Below are 21,204 nucleotides of genomic sequence, written 5' to 3' on the forward strand. Positions count from 1 at the left end.
CTTCCAAACTTGGCTCGCACCCAAGTTTTATCCTACCAGGGGTGCCAGTGTGGCATCCATAAAGTGGAGCAGATCACTAACAAGTGGCAAGAGACGTCTCTAAAGTGTCTCATCTAACAAGTGTATGATTTTTTTTTTCCCCCTCCTGTCTGGGCACTGGAGTGGGAGACTCCCAGTGGTGAGGAGGAGGAGGAGGAGGAGGAGGGTCATTGAGTCCCAACCCCTCCGCGCTTGGCTGCTGCGCCTCTCCTGCAACTGTGCACCACACGCACCATGTCGCTGTGCGCAAGTAGCACGCTGCTGGCCTTCTTTGTCGCTTTCTGCACACCTGGACGCGGATGGACAGGTATTGCTTCTCTGCTGCACAAACTACACAAGACTGTTCAGTTTGGGGTGATGCCACTTTTGCTTCATGCCAATGAACACGTGGAGAAACGGGTGCAGGATAGGTGTGGTGGGTGTGATGCGGAATGGATTATTCTCAAATGTGGTTTTGGAATTTTGGATGGGAGTTCCCCGTAAAACGTAAAGTCCAGCAGAAATTCCAATGTTTCATTTTGCTATTGGTTTGTTTTAATGTGTTGGTTATAGTCGTGAAAATGTTGCCCTGCAGCTCATTTTGACACGCCTACTATTTGTTATATATTATTCACTGAAGGTCTCGATTGTTTGACACATGAAAAATTCATTATGTGTTTTCTATGCACGACAGCAAACTTTGCAACAGTTTTTACATACAGTATGTGAACATAGAATATGAAATGAGAGCTGCATTTCCAGCTTGTAGAGTGAAATTTTGTTTTTCTGCTCTAGTTGTGAATTTGTTGCTGTCATTGTGTTTCATTTTTTTTTGTTTTCGTTAAGTTTAAGATATTCATATGGCTTTGTAATTAAGTTTCTCAAATAGTGGGGCGGGTGTGTGACCCTTGGGTACATTCCCCCCCCCCCTTTTTTTAACCGTAAATAAATATTTTCTTTTTCCTCGGGGGAATAACAGAAAATAAGTGATAATACACTGATTTAATGATACATATTTGAATGTTAGGGACGCAAAAGGGTGGAGAATGTCCAGTAAAAGTTAAAAAGAAATTGAAAAAAGTATGAAGTTGGCCAATTTGTGTTTATTTTTGAAACAAACATAATTAACATTGTTGTCTTTCTTTAAGCCGATAGGCATGACAAACTGTATTTATTATTTGATCATTTTTGGGGGTATCAAATGTATTTATCCAATGGCCAAACCAGAAATGTTGCCAATTTAAGATTTATTCCCCTAAATTCCCAGCGAGCGTTTCCAACTTCCACTTTCCTGGAATTTGTACTGGATGCTTTGTTGTCTACAGTCTGATATGATTCATAAGCAAAAGATCCTTGAAATGATCATCGTAACAAGAGTCATGAGAAAAGAAATCTCCAACGCAGCAGACTTGGAGAGGTGACCGAGGGAACGTTTTTTCCAAGTTTGCATTTCTTTTCACGCCTCTGCAGCAATTCATCTTTTTGTTTGGCCCATTCAGACTCTCACTTACAGTTTAGTCGCTCTTTAATGTAATCGCAGGTCAGTGTTGCTGGCCTCGAAGTGCCGTACGCATTTTACGGGCCTCCCTCTTGGGCATTTTCTACAGTAGTTGTTGCGGGAGGTGCGACTGTTGCGCATTTACTTTCTCTATTCACATGTCATCGGCTTGTCAGCGTCATATTTATCAAGTCATTTCATAAAAGTGGGCCGCTGGGTGTATCTGGACACCTTGGCAACAGGAGAACAGAGGCGTAGTGTATTTGGATAATGTCAGCACACCTCCTTCTAGAAAGTGGGAGAGTAAGTGAGATGGAGAAGAGTGGGGGGAGGCGATCATGTCCTTGCAAGCCAGTGGAATTTAATTTCCCTGCCCCACTTAACAGGCTGGAATTCTGCAGGAGCTTTCTCGGGAGACTTCCCGGAATGAGGAATTTCAGCAGCTTTTATTGTGTTTTGACTGAGAAAATGGGAATGTCGGAAGGAGGGGACAACGTGGAGAAAATGGCTTTTCCATACAATAGGCCGGTGAGTTTAAGGATCTCTGAGCACCTGCGACTTGACTGGCTTCCCGAAATGCCAGCAGCGACATGTCCCGTGTAATGAGATCACGTCAAGGCAGCGTTCCAATACGTTCAACAAATTCCGTCTGAGGCACAAATATGCACACCCGTCGCGACAACAATGATGTCATCGATACAAAGGTCAACCGCAAAGGTCAAACAGTATTTCTGGAGGAATTTGTATATATTTTTTTTTTATCTAAAAAGTGCTAAAACAATGACAAGACTGAATAACAGGTGACGATGCCTTGAGGAGCAAGCTAGTTGGTCGTTATTGTAGTGGAGGAGTGTGCGACGAGATGTTGGTCATTTTGCAGACAAGCGCGAGAGGGAAAGCTGCGCCGCTGTGGGAGTGGTGACAGCCGAGTTGAATTATGGCCAATCAAAGCAGCGTCTTTTAGTGGTACAACAGCCGCGGCTGTGGTTTTACTTGACTAAAATGGCAACATTGAACAGCATTTGTGTTGATTGATTTGCCAGAGTTAATGTGGAGACCTGGAGGGCAACCATTCATCTTCATCATCAAGCGCTTCAGATGGAGGCTACCGCCAAAGCTGAGAGCGTTCATTTGGCCTCAGGTGTGAGGGAAGACCGACAGGTGGGGCGAGGAATTCCGTTGCCTCTGGCACGTTATGAGACTGAGTAAGCTCAACAGAAGAAAATACATCATTAGAATTGTGACAGTATCTTCATATTTTTGGCTCGGTTTCTGCATTCTTGTCCATATAAGGTAGCAGACCGGCAATTAACAGGCGTGCGGGCTGAAACTTTTTGTTGCTCACATGGCGGGTGGGCCAAGCAAGTAATGGAAATTTAAAAGGTCAGTTCACGGGGTCAGGGTGCAGTTGTTGGGGTCGTGCAGCAGGTCAGCGGTAGGGATTTTTGCGGAAAGGTGAAAGGTGCGCTTGTTAAAGCCTCACCGCAGTGTTTTCAAAGTCTTTACATGACCTTTGACTTCAGGGGTCTCCTTGTACACATATATACACATATATTACTAACTGTAAACTAAAAATGTGTATGCATGCATGATTTTTATTCCAGTGGAAAAGCCGTTGCGAACACATAACGGCAAAGCGACTTCATTGGTTAAGAGCCTGAGGGAGAGCTGGGAGCCTTCTATCCATCTGGATGGAAGACCGGTGGAGCGTTTTGGGACCAGCTCCAACAAGCCATTGAGGACTCATCGCTACACCAGAGTGGGCAAGGAAAGTCGCACTCCCCTAGTGGAGGATGTAGGTAAGACAGAGTCAACCTTCTTCGCAACAAATACATCTTTTTATATATATTAATTCGATGTGTGTATGTATCAAAAAGCGCAGTTTTGTTTGAGGTTGCATCTCCAGTGTGAATTGTAGTCGCTCTGCCAGCTGTAAAAAATTCGTAGCCATACGTCTGCAGTAGTCCCAACGCCCCCACCCAAAAACAACCTTGCAGATTTCCTCAGCAGTGTCGTAAATAACACACACCGCCAGCCGTTGCTTCATAAATGTGTCTGGCCAGCTACCGTTGGAGGCATCAAAGGCACACTTGCTTTGACTTATTTGGAGCAAGCCAGCACTAGCAGAAGTGGAGCGGAATAGATTTCAGGAAAAGCAAACACTTTGTGACGAATTCCGAGCAGAAACCACGCGTTAAAGGAAAGTTAACTGACGACTTCTGCTTTTACAAAGTTCCTCATGGCCAGTTTTGAATGACACTGTCGAATGGTGAAAATCAAGCATTCACACATTTGTTGAAGAGCGAACCATCAATAGGTTGGGGTTCACTACACATATATACATATATATTTTTCATTTTTAGATCCGGAATGGGTAAAGCTTGATGGCTTTGCTGTGCTGAGCAATGCACCTGTCAGCAACGCATCAACAGGTAAATCCTGCCAACCACCCAGAATCTTAAAGTTATTGAATCAAGTTTTACATCATCGTACATCTAGTTTAATTGAAGTTGCTAAATCATGTTAAGTTGATACCTCTCTGACAGTGTCAATCAACCTGATCCTTATTCTTGTTGTAAAGGACAACGTTTTGAAACAGTTCTTATTTCCGATCCCATTTGATCAGTGATTTCGAGCCACTGCTGAGAGGTTATCAAGTGTGTCATGGGAAATAATCACATTTAATTTAATTGAGCTTGAAAAAAAACTACATACATGCCACAAATAATGTATCTATGTACCTTCTGGGGGGTGCTGAGGAGTTTGCACAACATATGGGAGAAAAGTAGGAGGACAAAGTTGCCGATCACAGACTTCCAAGACACACTGAGCCATTTTACAAATTTCGGTTGACCCCCTTGGCCTTTGAAATGCAAGTTAGCCCTCCGGTGCTACAACTAGAGCTCATTGACCTTTAGTGCATATCTGAACTCAAAGCGAAGTTCAGGAAGGTGAGTGGAAAAGCAGAAAAGCGTGGACAGTTTGGGAGAAAATTGCCCCCACCCACACACACACTTTCTTTGAACCCTCCAGGATGTACCAGCAGACCATGTTCCTTTTTGCGAAAAGATTTTCTGCCCTATGAACTTTTAAATAGTCAAAGTACGTGTTCAAACTTACTGATAACCATCTTCAAGTCATCTTGAGGGTCTCAACTGCCGGCTCCCCGAGGCCGAATGTGGTTTAGCTGCGTAAAAGGGTATGCTGCATGGTCGCAGGGAATACACGATCCTTCATTGAAGCAGCTTTAGGAGCCAAGCGCATGACAACCCGCTTTACAATCCGACTGGTCCATATAAGTGTATATTTCTTTTTCTGTCCCAGGCCCAGTCAGGTCAACATATCCTGTGGGCAGAAATGAGAGCGCTTTGAAGCGTGCTGCCAGGGTGAACAGAACAACTCATCGCCCAAGTGATTCGAGCCCCAGGATATTCAGGAGGAGGGCCCCTCAGTCCTCCACTGGTCCCCAGCTGCCTCAGAGGGGGTTCTTCACAAGAACAACTTCACTGGGGAGGAGACAGCAACACCACACCAAGCCTCAGTCTGATCAGAGGAACCGTAACTTACACAAATTAAGTAAGACAACCCAACCATGACACAGCAGACAAAGTATGAGGCTAGGCTTAACTGAGGGATTCAGCTACACGTAGAATACAGTGACAGGAGTATAATGAGTGCATTTTCTTTGTTCAATTCTTAGTATCATTAGTGTAAACCCTGGTCGTGCCTGGTATCCCTCTCTATTCATAGCATCTGAGTCCGTTCATGTGGTGTCACTGCAGGCACAGAAAGCCCAGGGCCAGAGAGCTCCTGCTAACCATGAGGCAACCAAAACGACCACACCAGGTACGTTGGGGTTGCTTGGAAAATGCACATATAATTTCTCATCGGGGATTTGACGATATATTTTGTCATGTCCTAAACAGAGCCACCTGAGTATGAGGCTAAGGACATCAGTGTCCGTGTCATGTCTCCAAAGTCAGTCCTCATCTCCTGGGTTGACCCCGCTGTGGAAATGGGCAAGATTGAGTCGAGTGAATTCAGGTAAAGAAAAAGTGAAACCCAAAAATCGTTCAATGAACATGTACAAAAAAACTCAAGCTCGCTGTTTGTCTCCGTACAGATCCTACACGGTAAGGTACAGGGAAAAGGGTGAGTCGGCACGCTGGGAGTACAAAGAGAGCACCCAGAAGAGAGTGATGGTAGACACCCTGTCTGCTGATAGCATGTATGAATTTGCCGTTCAAATCTCTCAAGGAGAAAACGATGGCAAGTGGAGTGTATCTGTCTTTCAGAGGACCCCCGAGTCAGGTAGGACCATGCATGCTGTTTAATGCTACATTTTGACACAAGGAAAATTGATTCAGCTAAACTAATGAAATGCAGACGTCTCTAGAAGGGAACTAATCAAATCCAGCAGATCCCCGCCCCCCTCCTTTTTTTTCTATTACAGTATTACTAATTTTATTATGATTGGGTTTTAGTGCACAAGGTTGTGGCAGTGACTCACTGCAATGTCAGCATTTACTTTCCGACTCCCAGCTGAGTTTTCTGTCAACTTGCATGCATGATGTCAAAGGAATGTGCACAATATATAGCAGCAATATTTTTTCGAGTTTCAGCATCCTAGTCCATTTTCTGGTTTGAAGTAGTTCAAGCAAAATTATCCCATGTCTGTTTTTCTCTCCTCACTTGCAAGCACCATCTGGCCCACCGGAAAACTTTGAAGTCAAACCGCTACGCGGGAAAGGCACTGCTGTGACAGCCACTTGGGACCCTCCTGAAGAAACCAATGGGAGGATACGAGGTAGGAGCAGAATTCATCGTGAACAGAACATCACTTTAAAAAATCCCAAGAGGTCATGTATTTGGCAAACACCAAAGGTCTCAAGAGTGGGAATGTTGTATGACACCACAACTCCTGTATTACCAAATCTCTTTGGCTGTCTTCACAACGGTTATCTTTCACCACCACACAGAATACATCCTTTCTTATGCTCCTGCACTGAAGCCATTTGGAATGAAAAGTGTGACATATAGAGGAAGCATAACCTCAGCTACTATAGATGGTCTAACACCTGGAGATCGGTACATCTTCAAGATCAAAGCCACCAACAGGAGAGGACACGGCCCTCTAAGCAAGGCCTTCAGTGTAGTCATGCCAGGATGTAAGTATACAGTATGCGTGTGAAAATTGTTAAGACCGTGAATTTAAGATCATTTGTGTTTCTGCTACCAGCCAGCAGTGCAATTTCATCGTTCTCAAGAACCAAGGACAGTCAGAGGACTAGCAGCAAGCCTTCCAAGTATGATATTACCAATGACAAATCAGAGCTCCAGCCAACGGAGGCACCAGAAGAACCGATCAGACCCACTAAACCACGCAACTCTGCACCTCTCAGTAGACGGGTGCGCCCACTTTCTCAGACACGGTCTTATCACAACATCATCTCCTCAGTAAGAGGTTCAGTCAGGAATGGAATAAATAAAGGCCGAACCTCGGGTAGCGAGGACGAGGCTGATGATGATGAGAGAACATCAACAACCTCCGCTCCAGAAGATGCTACAACCGTGGAGTCTGAAATCGAGACTAAAGAACCATTTAATGATGTTTCCTCTGAATCTGAGGAAGATATTTATAGTGAAGTGGATCAGCCACCAACTCCAGAGACTCCTAGCCTCAAAGTTTTTACACTATCACCAACTAAATCCACATCTGTTTATCCACAGCAAAGAAAACCCATAAAGCACAGGGTCCATCAAAAAGGAGGAACCCAGACTTTCTCCTCATCATCATCATTTCCTCAAAAATCGGCCTCTTCCCCTTCCACCGTAGCACTGCGAAATATAGAATCAGAGGACAAAAGAAAGGATACAGCTTCTACACACCTACAGAGCAAAGACATTTCCAATGAACCCAGCGTAGTATACAACAAAAGTACCATTCCGGTTATAAAGGACAATAAGCCACAGCCTCAGACAGAGCGCACAGCTGCGGGCAAGGGATCTGCATCATCGGGCCGGACGAATGGATCTGGCTTTGGTGCAAGAAACGGTTTTGGTCGAAGAAACCTGGGAATTCCTTTTAGAGGAAATTCAACCAGAACGCTCAATGGGGACAGATTGGGTATAACTTCACAGTCACGTTTGCCAAGCAGAACTGAGAATCAGGCCACATCACAATCCACCTTACCAGACCAATCTATCAAGAAGCAAACATCAAATACCTTCAACGAAGCAACAGTTGGGTCCACTTCCGAGGGACGAGTCATAGACAAAGCAATATCTGAACCATCTACTTCTGAGAAATTGCAAATCACATCATCCTCATCATCAAATAGTGCTGTAGGTTCTGATACAAAGACCAGAAACATTTACCCTTCCATGCCACAGAGCAACTCGCAACAACCAATTTCAACTTCAAACAGGGGAACACAAAGCTCTTTACAAAACACAGAAAAGTCAAATACATCACCGGAACGTGCCACAACAAACGGGGGGATACATCACCAAATCAATTTAAAAAACACAGAGGCAACCAAAGTTGAAGAACGTACTGCAAGCTACAAAGAAGATCCCGTAGAAGAAGAGAAAAAGGAAAAGGAGGAGAGTCTTTTTGATAAAACAACGCGCACCAGAATGAATCCTTCCCTTGCGGAAAGATTCAAGTTCCTGAGCAGGTTGGGTTCAGGAACACGACTCTCATTTTCCAGACAGGGTGGCAGGTCTCCTTTGAACAGAGCTTCATCCTCAACTGGGGCAGGCAGACCAAGTCTGCGTGGGACACCCAGTAGGGACACAGTAGCCGCAGGTTCTGCAGGAGTGTCCTCAATACAGGAGACTAGTGAAGGTCCAACAGCTACTTCCTCTCGTGACTCGCTAAAAAATGATGAGATGAGGGTGGGCTCTTATAAGCCCTCATTGAGTGACACAAATTCAGAATATACTAACTTAAGACATCCAACTCCATCAGCTCCTTCATCCTCTTCAAACTCTGACTCTCATCATTCTAAGAATATGGAATCAAGTGACAACGACAATAGCAATGATCATAATAAAGACTACCTCGATAAGAGTGACAGAGAAAATAGTGAGAGCAATAAAAATGTTGCAAAACCTGCAGTGGACCAAAAGAATCCAGCCATTACATCTGTTGAACCACACCGAAACCCAGAGGACAATGAGAGTGCAGCTACAAGTGAGACCCCATCAAGGACGAGCTCCTCGTCCCGTATCCCTCCAACTTACCGCCGTCCTAATACTGGCACAAATGGAAGGATACGCTCTTCTCAACTCGGAACCAGACTGTTTGGTGGATCTAGGCTTCCCACCAGGTCACAATCAGCACACAACTCAAGACTGGGTTCTTCAACAACATCTGATTCATCCTCATCGTCTGCCCACTCCTCCTCATCAAATCTACTCCGACCAGTATTGACGTCAGATCACAATACTAGCAGAATCTCTACTCCAACAAGGACTGGGGGACTCACAGACGCTAAAATCCACTCTATATCACTGTCACCATCTTCATCTAGAGACGGCTTAAGAGGCCAGGGGGGCAGAAGTCGCTACCCTATCCTCAGAGGCAAAACACCCAATGGAGGAGCTCTTATGCACGCCAATGGAAATGGTAAAGTCAAATGGTAAAATGCATGAAACAATATGAGACGTAAAATAGTAAGATCGAGAATAAGACAATGACTGTGCAAATGTTGTAATTGTTTAGGTCAAAATGGACAACGAATTCTGACAGCAAAGGATAGAGAGTCCTCAGACACTCATGGAATGAGCAAAGCTGTTGGTCAAAGGCTTATTACTGGACCTGACGGAAACAAATGGGTAACATTTTGTGATCTTAATGAATATGCTAATGAAAGAGTAACATATTGGCAAATCACTTGTATGACTGCTGTTTGAACGCCACCATTGACATGTTGGTTGATTAAGTTGGTAGATTTGGAGTTGGGGATTCTTATGAACCAGGATGGAAAAGTCCTCCAGGATTCCCAGGGCCAACCAAAGAGAGTAGTGCTGGGCCAGGATGGACGCACCATTTTTGGTAACATTCTCAGTTTCAGAATTTTTGTGGATTTAGATAATCGTCAAGTTCAGTTGATAACTCCTTTACTTGCAACTTAATCACCAGACCATCTGGGAAGCCCCCTGCTGAACCAGGAAGGCATGGCTTTGTTTGGTCATGGCCGAGATAGTCGCCCAGTTGTGAACCCTAAAGAGAAGATTCTCATGGTTGGAGGAAAACCATTGCTTGGCTTGGACTTGCCTCACTTCAGAACCACGACTACCACCACCACTAGAGCTCCAACCACCACTCCAGAACCTACCACCACAGAATGGACTACAGAGGAGTCCACCACGGAACAACCATACCCCACATGTCCACCAGGAGCCTTCTCCCAAATAGACGATTATGGGGATCCAGTACTTGACTCAGATGGAATATTAGCCTGTTACTCAGAAGGTGAGTTTTATAAACACTCAGCACACCAGACACCGACCTACCTATCACATCCAAGTCTACCACAAGATTAAGATACTGATCTCAATGTTGCATTTTCGCCAGCTTGCTCACAGTTCCCAGTTCTTTGCTCTCGTGTGATCTTGATATTGGTTCTCTTTTCTTTTATTTAATTAATTTGGTCTTGGATTAGGTTTTTGGATAGGTATGGATGAACGGAGCCAAACACAAGTTGTTTTGGCTGATGTGAGCCTTTGGCCGTCACACTTTCACGGCAGGTGTTTGGCTGTCTCAAGAACTATGTTGCAAATGGACGACATTTGATATTTCCCCTCCCCGTACGAATTGGTTTTGCTTTTAACAATGGGCTACTGTACCACTCCACGAGTTGAAGACTTTTGACGCAAAGCCAATTTACAGATACTCCATGTCAAGATGCAAGGAAGGAGAGAAGAGCTAATTAAAACCTATTGAATGCCCAAACAGACACACACAGAAAAAACTGCCTGTTTTGGTTTAAGAACATGCGGTCTCATAGAGCTGCCCTGCTAATGACTCCATTGTGTTTGACAAACGTCATGGTGGACGCTACAAACGATTCATGTTCCAGCATGTTGTTGGGTTTGGAATAAATCATTCCTGGCTTAGCAAATGCTCATAAACACCTTTGTTGCTAGATGACTTTTTGCTCCAGACTACCCCGCTTCCACCTACCACAACGACACCGCAGACGACGACAACCACCACCACCACCACAACCACCATCTCAACCACAACAGAGATGCCGACTCCTGACACCAGATCATCTGGCCAAGGTCCTTTATCAGAGTTTGATGACAGCGGGAAAAGGCGATTTACAGGTAACTTGGCAGTTTGAAGCTGCAAAACACATGATTCATTTCTCACTGAGAAGCAATTTTGTGTATCGATTGACCTCGGCTAGAAATCCAAACATAGAATATGCCTCAGCCTACAACTGGCAAAAGAAATCTAAACAGTTTTTCAAAACACAATCAAAACACGTATTAACGATTCATGCAAACACAATCAAACCCAGCCCAGATGAATGTTGATCCAAATAACATAAGCCGCATTTATGCCTCTTGGAGCAATCAAAACATGAAAATTGTGTTGGCACAAGCATTGTAATCTACCAAGCTGGGCTTTTACCCAAAACCTGACAAAAGACCTTAATCGCAACTACGCTGATCTGAACTAATTCTTTTGTTATTTCCTGTTTTTTGCATCCCAAATAATGATGTAACAAAATGGAAATATTTATGTAGATTATGTACATTTTCATACTGAAAGCTACTTCTTGAATACGAATAATATTTTGATGCACACTTCTGAAATAAATGAGATCAAATAATTTTTATTATGTTATTATTAATAATGCTATCTAAAAGAGAGCGCTGATCAGGTTAATTATTTCTCAGAATAATGATTCAACAAAATGGGAAACATACTGTACACGCCTATAATTTCTATAATGTTCCTAGGAAATCACAATGACCCATAATTAAATATAATGATTAAATGTGATGCAGTGGGAGCCCAGATAACCTGACTTTGGGGTCCTTTGAGGGTTAACTTTGAAAATCGACACGGCCCTGACGTCAGCCAAAACTAGCATGTCACGCACATTGAAAACCTGATCGGACTTTCCTTTTGACTTCAAAATGACGGTGATCCTAACGAGCGAGCAGCCATATAGTCGTTATGGCCTCGTCGTTGTTGTAGTTAACGGGTGATGATGACGATGTTTAATGCAACTAGTCCCTGACAGCAAGCAATTCTCTGCGAAAAGACACATTTGCTTTAATCAGCCTAATCCCCGAGACTCTCGAGGGCTCTCATTTGCTCCAAAATCAACATTTGTTCCTTTGGACACAGTTTATTTTGGTCAGCAATGCGATCACCTCCCATCACATGGCGCCATCTGAAAGTTATTATTCTCTCTTATTATGTGCGACGATAAAAACGGGCACTGAACCGAGTAAACCTGAACAACTCATAAAACAAGTCAAATTTGTTCTCTTAAGATGACTTTATCTTTAGTTGTTGCATCTACGACCAGACGAACATGAATCAAAAAGTCTTAAGTGTTACAGGTTGCCTAAATCCCGTTTATAATAACTTCCACGTAGACGCAGAATTGTGTTGGATGAGCCTGACGAGACAGCTTTTATGTGAACTCGACTGCAACAGTTTCCCACTAATATTTCATCCGTGTTGGAGACTCACATGCCAGAAATGTCTCCACGTTTTGGATTACAAGCACAGGCCGCATAGTCTCAAAAGGGAGGGTCGTTAATGATGAAGAGCAAGAATTTTGCAGGATTTCACATGAAAAACGATCGTTATTATAATCAGAAGACTTGGGTTAAAAAGTACCGTTCCATGAAGGGACACGTTAACACTCTACGCCACAAACAAATGTTATTTGGCTTTCACACAGATTTTCTTTTTTTTGGACTCGTTTCGGTTTACTCCAGCAATGCCGAATTCAAGCGAGAACCGCAATAGTCCTAAAACGGTCAAAAGACTCAAATCTGGACTGGCGGAAGAGACCTAACCCCTAGGTAGTAATCCAGTTTCTGGGTAGAAAATGGTCCACGGTTTTTGTTTACATGTTCACAACGAACTGTTAACGGTTCTTGTGAAGAAAAGAAAATACTGCTAGTGTACTTTTTGGTGAACCCCAGTTCCCAGGATGCAATGCTGAACATTTTCCGGTCATTAATCATTATTACGTTTGTGTTAACCGTCGTTTGTCACATCTGTGTCTTAATTAGCACATTAAATGCAAGTTTTTTGTTAATATAAAAGTGTTTCAATATGTAAGGACCCCGTTTAAGGGGCACAGCAGGTGTACTCTAGAGGGTAAGATCCCAATTAGAAGACATTGGAACCTTATTGGTGCAAATTTAGCAACCTTTTCCTGAAAGACTACACGTTTAAAGACTATGTATCGACTCTTAATCATAACAGATGACGCATGGCAATGTTTGGATTTGCAATACGGGAGTTGCATGATCCTCCGTGCAACGACGGTTTGAGCTGACAGTCTGTGGAATGTAGATACTGACACGTGGAAGACTCTCGGCGTGCACCGAGGCCCAATCATCTGCAGAGGTGGGAGCCCGTCCAGGCTCTTGTGGTTCCCTCCAAATCCCAGTTAAACTCGGAATTCACAGCTGTAGGTCCAGCTGGCCTTCCCCGAAACTCCGAACACAAAGAGGCAAAGGAGGAGACAACGGAAGGACTTGTTTATGATCGCATAAGTCAAAAATCAGAGTCAAGAATTTCATTGCGAAAGGAATGAATAGGATCGATTTCCAAGGTCACGTGGACCTATTCCTGCAAAGTCATACGGAAATGAAATATATTAGTTTTGAAGTATCAATAGCCCATTTTACGTGATAAACTGCATGTACTAACAGGATTTCGCATGAACGGCATCAGTCAAAGCTGAATTTTGCTCTTGTCTCTGTCCTGCCGCCAGCGCCGTATGTGAACTACATCCAAAAGGATCCAGGAGCGCCATGCTCCCTGACGGAGGCTCTGGAGTACCTCCAAGTTGACGTCCTCGAAGATCTGATCAGGAACGACAGTCGCGCCTCCAATCAGAAGCAGCCTCCCAAAAATAAACCCCATAATCTCACGGTGGTCGCCATGGAGGGTTGCCATTCGTTTATCATCCTGGACTGGGGCCGTCCACTGAAGGATGATATGGTTTCAGGTAAGAAATGAATATTTATAAATGTGTATATATAGATGTCAAGCACTACAGACAGCATCATCGATTGTTCGCTCTGATCGTATAAAGGTAATAAAATTTATAGGGTCATTTACCGACTGAAGCCCATCCATACAAAATCATCTTTTGTGAACTTGATTCGCACATCGTTGAGTGTGCGACTTTAAGCATGATCAGTTTCTTGTGAGGAAATTCTCGTTTTCTTCAGTTTCTCAGGGGCAACGAACAGTCAAACGTACGAAGGCTAAAAATAACGATTTAAGATTGGGATTGTGTGAAAAGTCTTGCCCTATCAGAGGCAGCGTTTAAAGACATGCAGAGTGTTTTATTTGGCAGACACACGAGGCCCTTTTTTGTGTCGTGGGATGGGCCGTCTTCTGATGTGGAAAACAGATCGTGTCTCCAGTGCCACATTTGGGTGGTGGCGGTTGTATTTTGTATTTTCTTTTAAGCCGCCAAGTGTTTCCTTCCTGCTGGTGTGAACGATTTGCTTTTTCTTTAAACTTATACTTGGTTGGCCAACAACCGAACAATGTTATCTCGGGCCGAAAAAAACAAAAGGTCGGATGCTGATCTTGAGTTGTTGAGGATAAAATAAGAAAACCCAATCTGGTGCAGCATTTAGGGGGTGTGGGAGGAATCAATTTCACTTGGAATGTTTCATTCACAGTTGAAGTAGGGGATGATATTTATAAAAAAAAAAAAAAAAGAGTATTTCCCTTTCCAGCTGTAAATGATGTGGCTCCAGTAAAAATAGAAAAGTCTGAAAATCCAACAAACTCAGTTTGATGTGCTGCCATAACGTCGTTTCAATATAGCTTTAGAGGGAATTTCTCCAGGGCGCACGACCTACAGGTCACGCACCGGATTCGAGTGTTCGACGCATGAGTGACAAGAATAAGAAAACAGACATTGGCTCGAGAAGAGAAGGAAGATAGAATTTTTGCATGCAATGGTTTACAAACCACCAACCCACACTTGCTAGATGTTACACTATTTTGCGTGTGTGTGTGGCACGTTACAGGGTATATGGTGTACAGTGCTTCATATGATGATGTGCTCAACAATCGATGGTCCTCAAAGTTATCCAGTGGGACACATCTGGCTGTGGAGAATCTCAAACCCAACTCCAGGTAACACTTCGTCACCTTGTATCGCTTAGACTGTAAACACAATCAGAAACTCAACGGAAAACCATTTCAAGCCGCACCAAAGAAAAGGTTGAAACATCTATTTCCATACATATATTTTTTTTAGACATGTTTTTAAGAAATTAGGGCGCGTGGGTGCCTAGAGCCCTGCATACCTGTCAAATTTGGTGATTTATTGGTTGATTTTAAAGCATTCAAAGATTTTGGCCTAACAATGAGTAACAAATAGTCCAAATATTAATCCGTTTCAGGAAGGCCTTCGCATTCTATGCAATCAGGCCACAATAAAAACAAACGTCTTGTTTTGAAGTAAGAGAACATCTTGTCTCGATTGATTTATTCATTGCATCTCTGCAAAAATTCATGACTTGTGTGCGATGGTATGAAGTGCTTGAGCCTCTAGCGCTGGTTCTTGGCTCCGGCCGTGTTTATTTCTGTTCGTGGGATTGTTAAAACACAATCCCGCCATCACACAACACACAAAATATGTTTGTATCTGTTTGGATATTAATTTATATGGCACTGATGTGTTGCTTTTATGAGGGGATGACTTTGGGAGCCAATTGTTACATCAAACCGGTTTGATGGTGGTCCAAGCACACTGAGTCAGATGTTTGGAGGCTCGGGACGTTGTCAATATTGAGTAAAAAGTGCCATGTGGCGAAAAATGTTCTGAATATTCACCAAGAACGACGAGACTCTTCTATTTAAAAGGCACAAAATGAAAAACTTTTTACATTTACTCGAATCTCGCAATATGTCGTCAATACGGCATATTCAAACGAAACGAAAGCACAGGTGTCTCATCTGCTGACAGCCGAGCAGAGCACCTGCTTGAGAACGCAAACAATGGAGCTGTGTTTCAGTTTCGAGTTTTCCAAGAGTTTGTGTGGCTCCTCCCTAGCAACCGGTGTGTATCCAAGCTGGTTACGGTTACTCACGGGACTATCGGTGTGGGACACTGTTGGCATTTCCCAAAGCTTGAGGCTCATTCTGCTTGCCAGACACACACACACCATATGTACCCGCTCTGATGCGGACATGTTTCCACAAGGTGTTCTGTTCAATAGATTAAATCCTACGTATCGCATGTCACTGTACAAAATATGCAGGAAAAGTCATTTCGAACCTTGACAGCCAACTGTAAATAATTTGGCCCCCTGAAGAAATTGCAGCAGATTCTGCGATAGTGGCAGTTTTGTCAGAACGGGTTCATTAAAAGAAGAGCAACGGAACTGAAGGCTTTTCACAAAAACAATTGATGAATTCACTCTTCAGTGACTTTGAGTGTCGTAAGATTTCACAAAGTCGTGCGACTTTTGAGTGCTAGGCCGCAATTCGTCATATTCTCTAAATTGACGGTCCGTTTCCAAATTGACGGTTACGACTTTTAATTATTGAGGTTCCATTCTATTTTTATATAGTTGACTAGAATGTGCATCGCACAAGGTTTTGGTTTTACCGCAGCTATGAAATATTTTGTAGTATTTCCTTTGTTTTTATATTCCGCTTCAGATTATTAATTTGGTTTTTCATGACATCAGCGCTCTCTGCATCTGCTTTCCTTTCTTCCATTTCTCTCTCACCCTGGTGATGCACACTGTACTGTATATTTCGCTCACTGTTGTGATGTGGTTCTGGTGATTGGATCCAGGCCTGGCCGTGCAGGCTTTTGGCAACAAAAACGACAGGACCGCAAACTTTTCACACGTGACCTTACGTGAATGGACTCCTGCACAAACACAACCTCCTTGAAGTTGTCATACTTCCAGTAAGTTCTTCTTCATCACCCGAGGGCAAAGCCAGCTACCCCCCCATCTCTATTTTGAGAGAAAGTCTCCCTTTGAGGTCTTGTTGCTTTCAGTTTTCATCATCCCCGTGCTTTACTATTTCCACATGCGTGTCTCTTTCCTTTTTATCCTCCCTTGCTATCGCCACTTGTGCCCTCAGCACATTTCCTTTACCCTCCCTCCAAAGAGAGCCAAATATCCGCTCGACTTTGGATCCCAACGAATAGGAAACAGTCCTGAATTATGCTGACCAAAGTCATCTGCTAGAGCCATTAGCGTTGGCCTCACTTTTGCAGAGGCACAACAGAGACGCCAAAGCCTCTCATGAGTCGCGCTCGGTTTTCTTTCAGGTACTACTTCAAAGTCCAGGCCAAGAATGTGTTTGGGTTGGGACCGATCAGTGATACGCTCACCTATGTCACCGAATCAGGTGAGCAACACGGCAGCTGCAGCACGGCTGAGACGTTTCGTTCTCAAGCATGAAAATGTCAAAATGGCTTCTTTATTTTTGCCACAAATAAAAATCCCGCAATCGTAGGCTAGCAGATGTGTTTATCTATCAGGTGGAAGCATTAAAATTCTCCTCCATGTTGTTTCTTTTAGATGATCCGCTTCTCATCGAAAGACCGCCTGGTAAGTCCGTACAGTTCTTTGACTCGTGTCCTATCGAAACTTGAACGAGTGCAGAAATTTGGCAATGGTAGGGTGTAACCTCCTCCTGCCCAAAGTCAGTTGGGATCGGCCTGTCATCTAATAAAATGAAATTATAAATGCATTTCAGGTGGAGAGCCAATTTGGATCCCCTTCAGCTTCCGCTACAACTCGGCCCACAGCTCCTGTAAAGGCAGTCAGTACGTCAAGCGGACGTGGTACAGGAAGTTTGTGGGCGTGGTTTTGTGCAACTCGCTACGATACAAGATCTTCATGGGAGACGGTCTTAGAGGTAGGTGTGAGCTGGATAACAAATACTGCACAGTACTCTCATCTACTCAAGTCAAACCTGCTGTCTACGTCACTTCTGCTGAATGTAAATGCTCCGCGTACAAGTCAGTTGGTCGCCTATGATGTATTACAGATGTATTACATGATGCGGTCATGGGATGAACCAAGCCCTCCGGCACCGCGAAGATTATTTGCATAAACAATAAAACAAAGAGCCAAAAGTAATGTTATTTCACCTAATCCAATTTTTACAGGAAGTCTAATCTGTAGCCCAGGGAAATGATGGACAGGAAGGGAACGACAGAAAGACTCGATCCTTAATCGTAAACACAAGGTGAACAGACTTGCTAAATAAATAAACAAGCAAGGATGACAGCAAAAACAGGAGACGGTTCATGGAATCAACTCACAACTTGCAGATCTACAAAGAATCAATCCAAATAACGTGCACGCTACGCTGTTGCTCTCCCGCAGAGCCCTTTTACAGTATCGGAGACACGGTGGGACAAGGAGAGGATCATTGCCAGTTTGTGGACTCCCACAGGGACGGCAGGACTGGGCCCGCGGATCTCTCTCTCACTCTGCCTTCAGCACAAGGTAAACATGATGTCAGAGTTGGAATCTTTTTGGAATCCTTTTCATGGCATGTGAAGGGCATCACTTGCAGTCTTTGCTTTAGGTTTTGGTTCGACTCGTCGGGACAGGTTGTCCGCAATTATCTACCGTGTATCTGCCCTTTAGCCGTTTATGATGAATGATGTTTAATATCCGATTATAACGGGAGCAAAATTATTCGACTCTGTTTGCCTTGAGGTAGAACGTTCTGTGAATTTTCATTTTTGGACTCTGCTTTGGATTTAATGTAAAAAAAAAAAAAAAATCAAAGAAATGGTTTGTTTGAGTGTATCAAAAATGTCCAGCCCCTTCGAAATGTCATTTACAAGCTCAGCAATGCCATTAAAAATGATTTGGATTTGTGTATGACGTTGAGGTGTTCCTAATTCCAGATTTGTTTTCCAGGATTTTATCGCGCCTACAGACAGCAGCCTGTCACATTCGGAGTGATCGGCAGACGAACGTCGCATCCTTTCGTGGGCTGGTATGAATGCGGGGTGCCGATCCCTGGAAAGTGGTAACACCGGGGAGGAAGGGGGGGCTGTTACCAAGGCAACCTACCAGTCACCCCACCAACTAAAACAGAGACTTTTGCTTGCCGCAACTTAAAGACAACACTTTAATCACACAAAATGAACATAATGCTTCTCTGCAAGCCAGCGTATTGATGCTGTGTACTTTTTTTTTAATTTTTACATAAAGCAGTCTGTATATGAGGGAAGAAAATGTTCGTGTGTTTGTTAAATTCGTGTCAACCGAACACCAGGTCCAGAAGCAATGTTATTTATCTCAGCACGTTTCTAATTGGCAACGAACTCGTGTTGATTTTCAGTCTCAAAATTGACACGTGGTTTATTAGCTTCTCACAGCGACTCTTCTTGTTTATATTTTACGTCCATCAGATTCTTTACGGCGTGTATGTTTTGAAATGTATGCAGATGAAGAATAAAAGAGTGCAGAACTGCTCTGGAGACTGAATTCAAAGGCGCCTTGGAAAGCGAAGCGATGAAAAGGACACAAATCATCTCATCATCCGTGACATGTTTCATGACTCAATCAGAGCTTGATCAAGGTTTCGTCGTTGATCCATCCAACGGGAGAGTTGAGTCATAACGCCTTCTTCGGCCAACTGGAGCAGTTAAAACCCGACTAAATATCCAAAAGAACATATTGCGCACAGATGCAGGTGAGCTGGCGCAAATATATACAATACGCAAATACTACAAAAAGAGAATTAAAAAAAATAAAAAATCATAAGGAAATTCCATCATTTTAAAATCTACCGATGATTCATAACATTTGGCAGATTTAGAACATTAGGCAGACTTGGAGAACTAAAGACCAAAAATGTTTTGAACATGGTCATGGTGGAGTCCAAATAAAAGGTCAGATAAAGTGGTTAAAAAGTGTTAAATATCTAATCATCTATAACAATAATCAATTTTGTGCGCTATTATGTTGCCCCTCCCCTGTTTAAAATTTGCGGATTTCTTCTGGATTATCGTCTTGCCGGACAACGAGTTCTCGTTCTGATTACGATCACGTTTTCACATCCAACGGCTAATGTGCTGCTTTTATGACTTGCGGTGTCGAAATAACAAATGAAAGGAAATACTTCCATCGTGATGCGTCGCAGGCACAGTCAAGCAGGTGGAAAACGAGTGGAAAAGCCTGCTCGCCAATTAAATCGTTGACGTCAGAAGATTCATTTGCAGCTTTTGGGGCCTTGTCGCTCATTCCAACTTGCAGCTGTTCCTTTCCACTAAGTGGCGGTAGCAACCGGGCGCATTCATCTTCCACATTTCAGGATCCTCGCTTGAGGGGCCTGTCATCGTGAGACCCCGACCTCACGATGATATTTAATACGTCTCATTTATTATGAGCGGCAATGAAAGCCAAAATGTTGATGTCACTCCTCCCGTCGGGCAATTAAGGGGAGAGGAATACTTGTTTTTGTGGTCATGTTGGGACAATTTGTCCAAACCTCTGACAGGTTGTCACATTTTGATTATAAAATGCCATTGCGATACGAGCGCTGTGTGGTGGCAGGGAACTCAACGCAACTCACTTTACAACTAGTCGACAGTTTGAATTTCAGTTATTTCCTCCGGTTGAACTCATTTAAAAGCAACACTACGATCAGTTTTTTTTCAGGCGGTTATTTGACGTACACTGACTTCATTTGGATAACCGTGCCATAAAGGAACATCTGCTCATGAGGGCCACTCAAAGTAACTTTAAGATCACGTTTTAGTTTTTTTTTCTCTCTCTTTTCATCTCATCACGGTGGTCTTTGTCCCGGCGAGGACAAAGAGTTTGGCCCGTGAATGTCACCGATGTTGCTGACCACATTCACGTCAGCTCAGCCAAAACTTGAGATTATGAAAGCGAGCTTATCCGGCAAACCGCCTCCAAAGACGCAGACAAGCCGACACTGTTTTTGCGCTAGAACATCAGCTGTCAGCCATTTTTTCCCCCAGAAACGCTCGGAGCATGTGGAATAGTTTTCGAGGTCAAGTCAAGTCAAGGTCTGTGCAGGCGGCAAAACACGTCCTTTACAGCAAAAAGACCAAGAAGCCACGCTGGCTTGATTAAAGCCAGGCCCGAGTTTACTTTCCACACGTGGCTCGTACAAATCGGCTACACACATTTTTTTTTCTCAAAGCGTCTTTTTGGCATGGTTGTGGAGAATTTAGGAGCACCTTTCCACGCCATCATTTTTAATTCCAGATGATTAAAGAATATGTGCTGGTGAACGCACGCTATTTAAATATATTTATAAGTGGGTCACGGTTTCGCCTGGAAAAAGTTAAGAGCTCATTGTAGAAAGCTTAAATCATCACCGTGAAGCTTTTGACGGAGAAATAAAAAGAGCGGCAGGAAATGTATTTAAAGCCTCTTGAGTTGACAACAGATGTTTTACTTATAGTTCCTCATGACAACAAAGT

At 43.5% G+C, this 21,204-nt stretch overlaps 2 protein-coding genes across 7 annotated transcripts in view; one reads left to right on the top strand and one right to left on the bottom strand.

Annotated features, from left to right (window-relative positions):
• Positions 1-21,204, bottom strand: part of LOC148316410 (otoferlin-like) — a 79,306-nt gene that overhangs the window by 49,814 nt on the left and 8,288 nt on the right. The window lies entirely within an intron of this gene.
• On the top strand, positions 136-19,221 carry fndc1 (fibronectin type III domain containing 1). 3 transcript variants are annotated; one of them, XM_088286933.1, is made up of 21 exons: positions 136-346; positions 3,121-3,315; positions 3,880-3,948; positions 4,841-5,092; positions 5,267-5,362; positions 5,443-5,560; positions 5,640-5,827; positions 6,216-6,323; positions 6,496-6,684; positions 6,756-9,149; positions 9,246-9,358; positions 9,467-9,578; positions 9,666-9,998; positions 10,673-10,855; positions 13,504-13,740; positions 14,783-14,891; positions 17,050-17,129; positions 17,303-17,332; positions 17,481-17,642; positions 18,116-18,238; positions 18,662-19,221. In XM_088286933.1, exons 1-21 carry the CDS (start codon positions 274-276, stop codon positions 18,775-18,777), a joined length of 5,280 nt encoding a protein of 1,759 aa, XP_088143059.1. In that variant the 5' UTR covers positions 136-273; the 3' UTR covers positions 18,778-19,221. The 3 variants fall into 3 exon arrangements, with proteins under 3 accessions (XP_088143059.1, XP_088143061.1, XP_088143062.1); XM_088286935.1 differs by lacking the exon at positions 3,880-3,948; XM_088286936.1 differs by lacking the exons at positions 136-346; positions 3,121-3,315; positions 3,880-3,948 and having other exon boundaries at positions 4,971-5,092; positions 5,299-5,362.

Source organism: Idiotropiscis lumnitzeri, chromosome 21 (genome assembly GCF_059441095.1).
Source record: "Idiotropiscis lumnitzeri isolate Australia: NSW breed Sydney's pygmy pipehorse chromosome 21, RoL_Ilum_1.0, whole genome shotgun sequence".
NCBI classification, from domain to species: Eukaryota; Metazoa; Chordata; class Actinopteri; order Syngnathiformes; family Syngnathidae; genus Idiotropiscis; species Idiotropiscis lumnitzeri.